At 28.4% G+C, this 14,982-nt stretch overlaps 1 protein-coding gene across 2 annotated transcripts in view; it reads left to right on the forward strand.

The window, feature by feature from the left end:
- LOC100169469 (short-chain dehydrogenase/reductase family 16C member 6) overlaps positions 1-14,982 on the forward strand; it is a 27,881-nt gene that overhangs the window by 7,392 nt on the left and 5,507 nt on the right. The window contains exons 2-5 of one of the 2 annotated variants that reach the window (XM_001951062.5): positions 3,476-3,550; positions 4,355-4,502; positions 5,226-5,380; positions 8,240-8,417. In XM_001951062.5, the coding sequence (XP_001951097.1) occupies positions 3,549-3,550; positions 4,355-4,502; positions 5,226-5,380; positions 8,240-8,417 (483 nt within the window). In that variant the 5' untranslated portion in view covers positions 3,476-3,548. The remainder of the gene's footprint in view (positions 1-3,475; positions 3,551-4,354; positions 4,503-5,225; positions 5,381-8,239; positions 8,418-14,982) is intronic. The other variant, XM_003240694.4, reaches the window with a different exon arrangement.

The following is a 14,982-nucleotide window of genomic DNA, read 5'->3' on the forward strand; positions in this document are numbered from 1 at the left end:
CCCCCATGGACCGTATTATTTTTATTTTTTATTATAAAACAAATAATGCATCTTTATAATGTACTTGTCGAATTATATTATCATAAAATTTCCCAATTCGTATTTTATCGTTAAATGCTTTCAACATCGAATATGTACACTGCCCCGCAGTTACTGATACTTTTAATATACTTTTAATAGGTACTCAAAATATAAATTTGTTTTTTAGGCTTTCAGTGTTTATTTTCTGGAATTTATTCAGAAAACTTTGATGAACTTGGATGAACTTTGATGGGTACCTATATTTGATGATATTATTGTAAATAAAGTTATTTATTTACGTGGAGCATTGTATTTTTTATATTTTGTTTAATTATGTTTTTTTTATATTTGTGGAGTTGAACATTTTATACATTTTTAATTACTAAATAATTTGTACATTTTCAATTTAATAAATTTCGTTAAAATTTGAACTCTAAATTATTTTTAAAAAAAAACGTGCCAGTGTATTTTTCAAATATTTTTCATCTTTTATTGTAACAATATATCAGGATCCTTGTATTAATTTTTTGGACAAACAAATACAATTTTATTGATATTTATAGAAAAATTAAATTAAAAGAATTTAAATATTAAATTGTCCGTGAACAGCTCAAAACGAGTCAAAATATTTTCAAAACTTTATGGTCTATAGAAAATAAAAATATAAACATTCAGTGAAATGTTCTTGTATTTAAAGTTTTTCGTTTTTCAATAACAACAAAATAAGAAAATCGCTACATGAGAAATCGAGTAAATATCCAATTAGATTTAAAAAGAAAAATTTTTATGAATTTCCAACTCAAAATAATTTACACATTTTCATAATTTTTACGTATTTTATCAAGATTTGAACTTTAAGTGCTTGTAAAAAAAATTGTGATTATAGATTATTAATATTTTTCAAATATTATTGTAACAATATATTAGGAGACTTGTATTACATTTATAAGCTTTTTTATCCAACAAATAAAATTTTATAAACATTCATATAATTAAAAAACTAAAAAAATTGGAAACTGAAAATGTCCGTAAACAGTTCAAAACAAATCAAAAAATATAGAAGATTTTTACTGAAGCATTTTTACTATCCTAAAAGGATAAGAAATACGGTAGACTGGTTTTTAAAACATTGACAATTTGTGGGGGGGTTTTATCGACTCCGCCGTTTTAATATCAATTCCGCCGGCTATCGATTCCGCCGAATTTTTATTTATGTTGATTCCGCCGACTGTTTATTAAACAATAACCAAAGTATCATATTATACAGAATTTTTTTTTAAATTAACAGTATAGGTTAGGGTACACTTAGTATGCCATAATAGTATAAAGTAAGTTTTATTTAAATAAAAACATTTCGAAAAACAATTAAAATATTGTCGTCCATAACGGATAATAATATGTATTAAAATCTTAAAATAATATAACTTATATATTTAGTATATCTAGTTTTACAAAATGAAGTAAGATCGTCATATTTTTAAATAATTAATTAATAATAATAATAATTAAAATATATAGGTATTGTACATGCCGCATGGTATGGTAAAAAAATAAAAATTAAAGTAATACAAATATACAATATGGTCAATTTTTAAAATAATGATTTGATGCTAGTTTTATATAGGTGAATCTATCAATTTTTTTATTTATAAAATCGTCAAAAATGTTTGCCTATATATTAGCAAACATAAGCCTTTTAAGAGTTCGGCGTAATTGATAACCGGCGGAATCAATATTTAAAAAAGTTCGGCGGAGTTGATACGCGGCGCAATCGATAGATTTTTTACAGGTAAAAAGGTAATTTCGGCGCAATTGATGTACGCCCTTTGTGGGTGGTTCACCTGCACCTAATTAGAACGGTTCTATAAATTACATAATTTATCACGTCTTATCTTTGTGACTTTAACATAACCGATTTTTAATTCGCAGGCATAAATAAGTCTTATCTAAAAAACGAATAGGTACTGTTAATTATTGTAAAATATTTAGTCAGTTCTAAATTTTAAAAGTTTGAAAAATATTTTTGGCTCTATTCGTTATAACATAGCATTATAAGTAGTAGCTGTTACCGAACTCATCAATCAATTATTATTATAATTATATACCTACAGAAATTGATAAGTGGTAAACTACATTGCATGTTCACAGAGTGTGCATTTCAGACCTCCTTACTCGTCCATGCAATTATGTACAACTTGTCTTCAGACTTTCGTACAATTATTCGTAAAAATGTGTCCGTAATTCAGATTTCGCGTAAAGCAGTTGGATTTCTCTATTTTGGGGAGAGAACTGCGATCGACAAAATATAATTATGTATTATCGGTCCAAATAACGGTACCTTTATTATAATATAGTTTAGAACGATTGTACGAATAATTTCAATATGCTGGTTAAATTATATAATATGCTTGGGTATATATTAGAATATTTTAGTGCTCCCGAGTTATATTTTTCGTTTTGTTTTACCGCCACATAACAATGATAATATAAAACAGTAAAACACTAGGTTTATACCTACTATATATACATATACCTACCTATTATATATTATAAAGGTACAGTTAACTATATAGCATTCATCCAAATGTGTTTGAACTTTAACCACACATCCGACTCCGCAAATCGCGAGTCGTACGACCGTTTATCCGTCGATCGCGGGTGTATATTATCTATATTAAAAACCGGAAGTTTTCCAACGACAACAATAGAGCGTACACACAAACACATCGTTGTTCACAAATTATATCATTATACATACAAATTATGTACGGGCACCCATGACAATAATATTTGTGTATATATATGTGTGTGTTGTCACGTGAACTGCAAGATTGGTTGAATGAAAATGTGGAAAAGTACGAGCAAATGGACGCATGTTAATATATTTTGTATGCGATGGGAGTAAAAAAATAAATTTAAAGAACGCAGTTATCTATATAAGTACCTGTAGAGCCTATAAAAGCTTTTTTTTTTTTTTTGAAAGGTATTAATAGATTTTCGTTTGCGCTTTGTTGAAATGCAAAACCGCATTTTCGATTTCCATTATAGCAGCCTGCTGTAGGTGTCATTGTATATGTGTAACTAAAAATATAGGAATCCATTATATTAATATTATCCGTTCACTTAAAATAAACTCGTGTATTATATTATTATGAATAATAATAATAATAATAGAATCTTCATGGTTATAGTGTATAATATTATATTATATAGAAATAATGTGTAGAATATTGATCGAACCGTCGATAATCGTTTTTTAGGCACACGCCTTGTTGCGCCTCGTGCACTGATAATCTATATGGTATTACATATAGATATATCTACAATATTTTCTGTAGGAAACTCACAAATTCAGTCATTACTCACTGGCAGGCTGTAGTTGCGTGTCATAACTCATAAAGCGACAGTCGTCACTCGTCATAATATTGAACACCGTCGTAATTATTGATTTCAGACCAATCAGATCTCGTATCATCGTGTAGTTCTACATAACTGTCCGCCATATTTTAGAGTGTCGAACGTTCATCATGTGAGTATGATATTATTTAATAAATAGCAATCCTCGCATTCCTCAGTACTCCTATAAGTATATATAAGTATATAACTGTTGTCTGCAGAGCCGTGTTAAGGGAGTGGAAAATGGAGCAAGTACCTTAGGACGGCCAAACTTGTTAAATTTTAAAGAGCGGAAAATGTTTAAATATGTATGTTTATTAGGGGCGCCAATAAGAGTTAGCACGGCACTGGTAGTCTGTTTAACAATATTACGTCGACTCACCTTGTAAGTTAATAACCTACGAGTGACAATAATGAATAAACTGCCAAAAAAAAAACCGTGATATAATTACAAATAACTAATATTATTCATTTTATATTTATTGTTTATTTGTTATACATTATTTTGTAAGCACGCTCTCGTATATTTTAATTCTGACTAGGCACATTGAGTAGTATTTAATGACGTTCTTATTTAATTATCAATATGCAACTAACTTTTTTACCACATATACTTAATCATTTTATAAACAGTTTTTTTTTTTAAAATTTTTAAAATATTATAACATTTTTAAGACCATTAGCGTTTCCAATTTATTCCCCCACCCCCCCCCCCCCCATTATCCGATAAATCCCCTTATTTGTATCTTTGGTATTACCACCATAATTCATTTTAATGTATTATTAGTTATAACATCCCCTCTTTGAAAATTACTGGGCACGCCACTGCTAAAGATTGAAGTCCTTAAGCGGCTAATCTCCCATAATTCCTCTCTTAATATATTACGTGGTTATTTTATTACGTAGTCTTAAACACACGTAATTTTCTTCTTCGCAGGACCAATCAAATGGATAAAATGAAGTGGTCCAGCATCTTCGCGGAACTGGTGCTGCTATTGGTTAAAAGTGTTTACTACATTGGCGAGTCCATTTATTACATGTTAGTACCGTTGCCCGAAAAATCGTTGGCTGACGATATCGTTTTGGTAAGTGCAGATCAGATATCCATTTGGTGTTAAAAAAAAACCAACAATGATCTTTGCAGTGTTTCAATAATTTGGACGCACCCAATAATCATTGAAATGTTAGTTTTGAACATTTTTCTTGTTATTGTTTCATGCTCTGTAAAAAGCATTTTGTTTACTGTGGTATATATATAATACAAGTATACGACAGTTGGACTGTTATAGAGTAATGGTAACGACTAATGAGTAACGATTATGATTACAATAATGTTGACTATAAAATAACGATTAACGACTTCTTCCTGCGTAACGGTATACGAGTATAATATGGACCATATTTTGTTTTTTACTTGAAATCTGGTACAAAATACATTTAATAATTCAAAACAAATTAATTTAATTAGCCACAATCAGTTTTTGTCCAAGTGTCCAGTGCAATAACATGAAGTGAAAACTAAAAATCATAGTAATAATTAATAACATATTACAGGATAAACTATACATAATATATTGAATTCCAAAAAAAATTTCAGGTTAAAATATTAGACTTAAGAACTTTTTTAAGATTTGTATTACCTAAAGGCGAAATTAAATATATACATATCATTATTTTTTTCTTTATATAGAAAAATATAAAATTTAAACACAAATGATATTTTATTACAATTGTTTAGGAAGTTGTTTTGTTGCATTTTTCAATGCGTTAACTCAATTACGCTATAATATGTATTTGTATGTACATAGATCACAGGCACAGGGCATGGAATAGGTAAATGTTTGGCGATGCAGTTCGCCGACGAGTCCGCCAAAGTGGTATGCGTCGACATCAACGCGCAGTCAAATGCGGAGACCGCAAAGGAAATCAACGCCAAGTGGAAAGGAAAAGCTTTTGCTTACACGTGAGTATACAATGTATAATATAGTGATTGTAATATTTTATAAATTATATTATGGTGTCCGGATTTCTACAGAGATAACTAGTGCGAACATAACTTATGAGTATAGTGATGAAATCTCGAGGGTGGTTTAGACCAGCCGTTCTCAAACATATGGTCGCGGCCCAAATTTAGGCAACGAATAATTTTGAATGGGTCGCCAAAAAACGAGTTGTAAAAAATGCTATTAATATAAGTAATATGACTTATGAGAATACATGACAATAATTAATGAATATTAATGAAAAAGAACAGTTTCTTTCCGTTTTGGTAAATTAAAGAAATATGGCGGTTGTGACGGGTGAGTAACTCTCTATTATTTTCAAAAATGGCACATGACAATTTGGTAAATAGTAAATATCTTGGATTGCCAACACACGCAAAGGTTAAGAATTACCGGTATAGACCCCCTTGCTCTTGTGTTGACGCCACTGCCTGATAAGGTACTTAAGGTACGTTTTCCCTGCAGTGTCTAGCATCACTACCGATCTGGACGTAGGTCAACGTTTGACGCGGCCGTATTGTTCCACTGTTTGACGATGAAGGGAAATCGTAGCTTTACGCGTTTAACCCGCAGCGTCGATTAGCGTCGATCTACTATCGGTTCGGACATGGTCGGCGTCTAAACGTCATGACCCTGTGCTGTTCCGCCGTCAGACGCTGCAGGGAAAACCTACCTTAAGGTACTTCTACACAGTGCGCACGTCTTACGCGTAATATTTGACATAATATCAATAAATCAGTTTATTTTATATTGCCCTATATTATAATTAATTTAATATATTTAAACAAAACAGAACATGTGTATGGATTTAAATGTCATTCAATAATATAATATTATTATAGCAAAAAATTTCAAATTTCAAAAATCAATGATTAATATAACAAACATATTGTTTATATTTTATAGTATATACCTATAAGTATCTTTCTAAATGAGTGAATACTGGTTCAGTGATTCTATATTATATCATATAATATGCGCACGGGTATGTCGGGTAAGCGCTTGTTTTAGGGGACACATAAATAGTCTCAGACAACACTTGACTCTCAGTTCATAATTTCGATTGGTGGTAAATTATATAGCGATATGGTTTTGGTCATATGGACTTGTTTTTAAATTTACTGTAAGCGATTCTTAATAATTTAAGGCCTTGGGACCACCGCGGGACCTTTGTTGTAAGAAAGAGATAGCTAATAGTTTGGGCTACACATATCTTTATAGGTCATCTAAAATGCATTGATACCTTTTAGACCATTGATATACACGGGCAGCACAGCGGCATAAGACCAACCTGAGTAGATATCCATGGTTAACAGTGACCAATTTATAAAAAACATCTTTAGCATGCGTTAGTAATTAAGTTACTCATCTATAGTTATCCTACCGTAGTTGTTAGTTCTGCGTAATTCGCGAAGTAAAGAAAAATAAATGCAGCGTAATATTATGTATTTATATACCTACTATGGTCGCTGTTGCGGTCAATGTTTCAATATTTTACTGTGAAAAAAAATAAGAAAAACTAATTATTTTCTAATAATAGGTAATAACTATATGTGATATATTTTTAATGTAATACCATATGGTAGTGAATTTAGAAATGTTTTATTGGTGGTAGGGAGGGCGCAAAATTGTTTTTATACTTACGACTAAGCTGTCTAAATTGTAACATAATACATAAAAGCTTAAAGCAACAAAATGCATGCTGGACACCAGGAAAATATAAAAAAAAAAATTGGATCCATAATATTATCTACATATTATACATAAATAATATATAATACAATCCTATTTTTAGTGATTTGATGTGGTAGAAGTGGGGGGAGGCCCCCCCTTCGTTCTCCCTTGTATCCGGGCCTGCCATGTACATTAATTTTAAGAGCATTTATATAATGGGGCACATTATATCAGCCGCATACCCTGCAAACAAAGTCTGTGCACGCCTATGCTATATATATATATATATAGGTATAAATGTTTATAGTGTAATAATATTATAATATTAAAATGTGTCAGAGTCAGACGTCATCATCTATATCAAAATAATGTAAGTATTGTGAGATTAAGACATGACATGAGTGAAATCTATTTAGTTCTATAATTATCGAATAACAATCTTTTGGTTCAATAATAGACTGCCTGACAGCTGAACTTGAGTTTATATGCTATTCATGCGTAATAGTGTAATACGACTCACCTTACTATAATAAACGTTATTTTTTTTACTTATACGGATAATGGTTCCAAAGCGGCTTATTATTATCACGTAAAAATGTAAAATAAATAATATATTTTTTAATGTGATTAATTATTGTTTTTTTTTATTTAACTCTAATATTTAAAATACTTTCGTTCTTCATCAGTCGTCATACTATAGTGTTGGTTTTACGATTTACTATACAAAAATGCATACAATAATAGTACCTATATAATATATATATAATACATACACAATACATAATAATATGTCTGTGTATTCTTCAAGTATAAGTGTATAACAAAGGAGTTGCTTATAGATAATTATAGTTAAGAGTGAAAACTGATACCTATCTGGCATCTGATAAAATTAAGACTTATATTACAACAATTGGCTTTTTGTATTGTTCTGAAAGAGCGCAGGGCGTCTCTGTTTATTTGAAAACAGTTTCTGAAGAGACTTTTGAGTGCTTTTGGTGTTCTCTAGATTCATCTACGCAAGACTTAGTGTTGACTAATGTTTCTTCAAACAAATTATTATTATTTATTAAAAACTTTCTGGTATAATTATTTTGATTATGATTATTTAGTAAATATTAAATATTATTTTGCAACTAAATTTTCAGATGCGATGTGTCGACGTTGGAAAAAGTCAGAGAGCTGGGTGAAAGGGTCAAGAGCGAAGTTGGCACTGTTACCATTTTGGTCAACAACGCAGGGATAATGCCATGTAAACCTCTCGAAGCTCACGACGAAGCCACTATAAGGAAAATATTCGATATCAACGTGTTTGCTCATTTCTGGGTAAGTACCTCGACTTGTCGGATAATCTATATGCAAAAAACAAAATATAATTATAAAAAGATATGAACTGTCAAATGTCTGATGGACATAATCTCTTTACCGACTGAGATAAAAATATTTTTAATTCTAACAAATAATGCATCTAAATAACGTTTAGTATTACGCTCTGAAAACTGATAGAATACTATAATACATTAAAGGGCCCGGTGCCAGTTATTCAAATTTTATATTTTAGTTGCCACCTCAATTATAATATTTTTCTATTAATCTACTACCCGATACCTACCCGATTTAGGGGGGGGGGGAGGTTGATAGGGTGTATTATATCGAAAAAAATGACTTCATAGGAATAACTCTCAGGCCTTGTAGAGTTGTCAGATTTTTATGACTATTTTTTTTTCTGATAAAAGAAGACTTTCTACAGCCCACATCGATCTCTGATTTTGTATTTTATTTCAAATAATTGTATTTAAAAAATTTTAAAAATGCTTTTTATCGTGTATGTTTTTAGACATATTATAAAGTTTGAGAATAAAATATTGAAAGACAGAGATCTATGCGGGCTATAGAATATTTCCCTCTAACAATTAAAAAAAAGTTATGAAATTTGATTAATTCTACAAGGCGGTATCGTTATTCCCACAGTGTGTATATTTGAGGAAAAAATGACATCGGCACCGGGCACCTTAATACCTACTTGATATTATAACAATATTTAATTTTATCAGTGGCGTAACTTGTGGGGGTTTGGGTGTATTCCTTCCACCTGACATGTTTTCCCATAGTAAATGTATTATTTATATGCAAAAAATATAAATAAACTTTGTTTAATTTATTCCTCCCTTCATATCAAAATCCTGGCTACACCACTGTATTTTATTATCATTAACATAGTTCATTTTTAAATTTAACAAAATTTATTTTAAAATGATTAAAAACAATACCCAACACAACACTTAATACACATGTGTCACAAAAACAATGTATAGCAGGTATAAGAAACTTTGTATAATATTGTATAATATGTGGGTATTTAAGTATTTTTAAATTCTATTAAAGCTGTTCAGCGAGTAATATAATATTCGATCCATAATAGTATTTAGTAATTCCAGTAATGCCAGTAATTAATAAGTAATGATATAATAAATACAAGATTGTCCAATAGGTGAATAATTAACTTTATTTAATTTACCTACTAGGGAAGTAACATTTTAAAATCTTGATGATGTGTATACAATTACAGACTTTTAGTACCTATACCTATATAGTTTTATATTCGGAAGTTGTGGTTTTTAAAATATTATAATGTAAGGCGTAAGCGATAATTAGACTTGATTTTTTTTATTCTCATTTCTTATTTAAACGACGTTATGTTAGACGTATAATGTTTATACATTTTTTGTCACGTTCTTCATTATACGTTTTTCGTATATTAAACCTAGTTTTGTTTATAATAAATAATTTAATAATTGGAATAAAAGTTAATAAACCTTGTTAAAGATAAACTATTATACATACACAACAAAATATACAGCAACAAATACTGAGTGATGATTAAGATTTGAGACTCGAGTTATTTACGATTCCGGTGATTCCGATGTAGAACTATGAGCCTAACACTTGCTGACTTGCCATTGATTATAATGAATAGTATGTATACCAATTACCAAATACCTATGTAACATGTACTATTTACAAATTTTGTTTATTGCTATATATTATTAGTAATATACTAATAAGGTATATTATATAATAGACCTTATTAGTATTTACATGAACTTTGAATATAATAACTTTATGTTAGTAAACGTAAACAGATATCATAATATAATGATGATATTATAATATTATGCCGATATGCCGTAATTGCATAACTAATAATTAATAATAATGATAGTCTTCACGATTCAGTCTGATTACCAGTCGTAAGTACCCTCTACCGAAGACTGACTTATATTTGTAAGCCCCGGGACCGGGGGTATATCCCTCAAAATAAAAATAATCAACTATGTTTGCCAAGTCCAAGTGCCAACTATTTTGTAGCCATTTACCCCAAAATCGAATACATTTTTGTGTGGAGTGTGTCATTAGATTACCGATTTAAGTGTATAAAAATATATGAAATTGCATTAAAAAAAAAAATAAATTATTTGGCTGTTCTAAATTAAATGTATACCAATTATTTCAATTAAAAATATTAATGCATTTACTAAACTTAAGAAGATCGTATAAGTTAATAAACTATTGAACCAAAATTAATAATTTGACTATCAACATTTTTAGAAATAAAAACCGTACAAGAATCTATTAAAAATATATTTGTAACAATTTGAAAAAACAAGAATAACTTTGCTGTTGGTACAATTTCGTGCTTAAACATTTTTAAATTGCGATAGAACAAAAATTTCAGTTAAAAATAAAGTCTTTTTTCGTTTTTTTAAATTCCATATAATCCATCCATAATCATTAAAAGAAACCACGCGTACAACGATATAAGATACACCGTGTACATATATCCCCACATCTATAAATAATTACATCGATTTGTTTAATTTAAATCATCCCTCAAGTCATAATACAGACAACAATAAATTACGAATTTGGCAATGTAATTATCTATCATAGGTATAAAATAATATTATAATATATACCGTGTGTTCACAAAAATAGGGTACATAGAAAAGTGAATTCGTTGCGCATGCGCAAAATTCAAGAGTTAAAAAAATGTATATATGTACCTATACTGAGTAATATAGGTAAGTAACTGAGCTATTATAGAGTGTATATTATATAGGTACTAAGTAAGTACCATGTTTTTGTAGACATACGCTATAAATAATAAATATATACATATTATGCATTATTCATAGACCAGTATAGTGACGATGTCCGAAAGAACTTTAAAAGCCTATGACGTACGTAACTATTTTAAAACCTAAACATTTTATATTATATGATTGTATAAATAAAAATTCCGTTCCGGAGTGGCGGAGACGAATAAATACTATGAATGTCAAATGACCTAATCGCGATGATTAAGCATAAAGGCACACAATATAATATAATATAAGTATTACGTTTATATTTTATATCGTGTATATTATTATGTTCCTATGCATAATTATTGTCCGCGTTGTTATTAAAAAGAATCAATTGTCTTTAAATCTTGTATAATAATAGCTATACTTATAGAGTACAAACTATGGATCATTATTGAGGCATATTTTTGTAAATAATAAAGCATTCAAAATTATTAGGTAGTCATTTATTGACTTGGTACCTACTCGCAAATTAAACCTCGGCTTTAGGGGTCATATAAATAAGTACTCAAAATAAAAAATGACAATTATTCTCCGACGTATTATTATAATAATCACTTAATCATTTTCTGTCTATATATAGTATACCTAATATAGTAATTTATTTTTTGTATTTATTATGTATTATGTATATAATATAATAATAGATGAGTATATGACAAGACCTATAATTGGCTATTACAATAGTGGACATAGGTAATCATAAATTGTTATACAATATTGTTGTCAATATTATAAAATAATATCTATCGAAAGTTGAGTAAGTTTATTCAACTAATTTAAGTTACTATATAATTAGGTATTTTAATATAAAACTAATGGAGTTAGAATATATAATGATTTCTGAAATTCACAAAATGTCTAACTTAATTAAAAGTTAGTTTATGAAAATAAAAACTTAAATTGGAATAAAAGTTAAAAGTTGATATATTTATAATAACTTAAAAAAAAATAAATAAAATTTATAATAAAATAAATTCAAAATCTACTGGTTCAGATGCAAAGTATTAGAATAAAATTATTACAGTCAAATTTATTATATATTAAACTAAAATTATTGACGATGAGTGATGACTGATGATTAAATAAGTTCTGCAGCATTTTACAGCTATACAATTATAGGTAATGCACTACATTTATCGTCTACATGTGTATTACAAGAAATATAATATGACAAGAAATGTAACTATATAACTATGTTCATCACAAAATAATGTTTATTTGTTACATATAGATATAACATCACGGAATAATAGGATATAATATTATATTGATGGTTAATCACATACGTGCATTATAATAATAATATTATTCCACATGTCCTAAGTGATTAATTACTATCCAGATATTTTTTACAGTGATTACAAAAATATTAAATAACTAGGTAGGTAGTTACTTTTTGTTTTTAACGTGTTAGATTAGGTAATTTGATACATTCAATTTAATTCGTTGCTAGTAAATGTAATTATAATTTATAAATTATAATATCGAAAACTTTATTCTAAGTAGTTCATTACAAATTATACTACATAATATAAATATATTTTAACATCGCATGTAGCATAAGAGTTATAGTTGTACACGACTGTTGTACAGCTTATAATATAATGCGCCAACATTATCGCAGTAGATGCTCTTGTTTTATATGAATCACATGAATTCGATTCTTGTTAAAAGTAGGTACCTACCTTTTTTTTTGTTTTATTAGAGCCTCAGCTACTAAGGTACTATTTACTATTGGCTTACATATTACAATATTGACAACAGTAATAAGATATAATAGTTTTCATCATGAAACTAAATATAACAGACAACAATACGGAATTTCACGATAGAAATGTTAGAGTACATACAAGATGAAAAAAAAATTAAAAAATTAGATAGAAATCATAATTTAGTTATTTTTAAGCATTTTATGATTTTGTTGACGTTTTCTTGGTCAGGTCCCAAAGCTTATTGCATCGTATAGGTATAGTTGAGGTATATATAAGATTGTTCTGGTAGCTTTATATAGTTGCAACAGTACCTATACTTTTGAAATGTATTTTTAATTGATATACCTAATATGCCTACATTTGGTTTTCTACCTATAAACCTATTCAATATTTTTTTTAATTGAGTTGAGACACGGTCAGCAGACAAATTCCCGTATGATTAACATACATGTATAGGTATATTTGGAATTTTTGTTTTAGTACCACCCGTTTTGTATTTTTAAATATAAAATCATAATAATATATTTAGGGCATTTAGGTATACCTAATATATTTCAAATATATATTTGAAAATTGAAATACTTTTTTCTAAAAGTGTTTTAAAAAGGTACAAAAAAGTATTTAAATTCCTATATACCTAAAAATAGTATATCTATTTGTGATTTCATAATATATGCTTGCACATGCTGTGCTTAAAAATTTGAAATGTAAATAACTTAAATTTACAGATTTATTGTATAAATATATATGTACCTATATATATTACTTACTAGCACATTAAGTGCTGTTTGGAATAATTACCACCCAAATTAAAATATAGTCCAATATAGTATTGTTACTATTTCTGTAGAATTTTCATTTTTTATGCATTTAAATTTCATATTTACATAATATTATGTAGTATTTTGATTTCTTCAGTGCTTATTTATTTGACATTTCCATACTTAAATGAAAAAAAAAGAATTACGCGTACGCGTTATCCATCGGTATTGATATTCATCATCGTTTTGGATTCATAAGAATAAAATCGTTTTCGAAATAGTATATTCTTTTGTGTATATTCATAGTTCAGACATTAATAATGAAAAATCTAACAACCACAAAATGTTCATCCAATATTCTGTGTAGGTACAACAACTCTTTATACGCATATTACATTGTTACCGATATTAAGTTTATATTTCTAAGCAATAGCTGCAATATAGGAACACCATACGTAGTATATACATATACCATATTGTGTACTATTTGCTCATACATATTTATATTATTGTAGTTTCAACCTATTCTCAAAAAAAGCCAAAGGTTCCGAGGAGTACAAAAATATCGTACCTATGCTATAATAAATAAAAACTTGTAACACACGTTTTTATCGGACCGCAATCTAAGTAGGTCTTTATAATTTAATGATATCGCATGGCTTACTGACGTAGGTAGTCATATAAGTACTCTTATATACATACATGCTGCGATTTTTTTATTTTTATTAGAATAATAATTTAGATATTATCAGTTATCAATAGAGTTCATCGTGCATTAGGTGCTCTATATTCTACATTATCGAGTTTTGTATAGGTTCCTGTCCTATCTATATTATACCATCATAATATATAATATTATAGTTTAACTATTTCTTATAAGCATTGTGCTAATATCACATAAATCAGTTTAAAAAAATGGCATTTACCTATACAATACTTACATATTGTGTTTATGGTGCGTCAAAATTGAAAAAACTACTCTTTATCATAGGTATACATACAAAAATTGATTAAATCCATTCATTTAAATTAAAAATTTATCTGCGTCTGCGTAAAATAGATACGATAATATTATACTTATTAGACACTGTTTGGAAATTATAATGCGTTTAAGGGAATTCGATACCGTGGTTTTCTGTTTTTGTCTAACACACGCGCGCATAGCATCTTAGACGTGTTTTTTGCCAAACATACCAATTTATCTAATGAAGCGATAAGAATTCTGAAAACAGATTTTAATTTGTCGTCAAGTCTACTTGAAAACGACTTT

Source organism: Acyrthosiphon pisum, chromosome A1 (assembly GCF_005508785.2).
Source record: "Acyrthosiphon pisum isolate AL4f chromosome A1, pea_aphid_22Mar2018_4r6ur, whole genome shotgun sequence".
Taxonomy (NCBI): Eukaryota; Metazoa; Arthropoda; class Insecta; order Hemiptera; family Aphididae; genus Acyrthosiphon; species Acyrthosiphon pisum.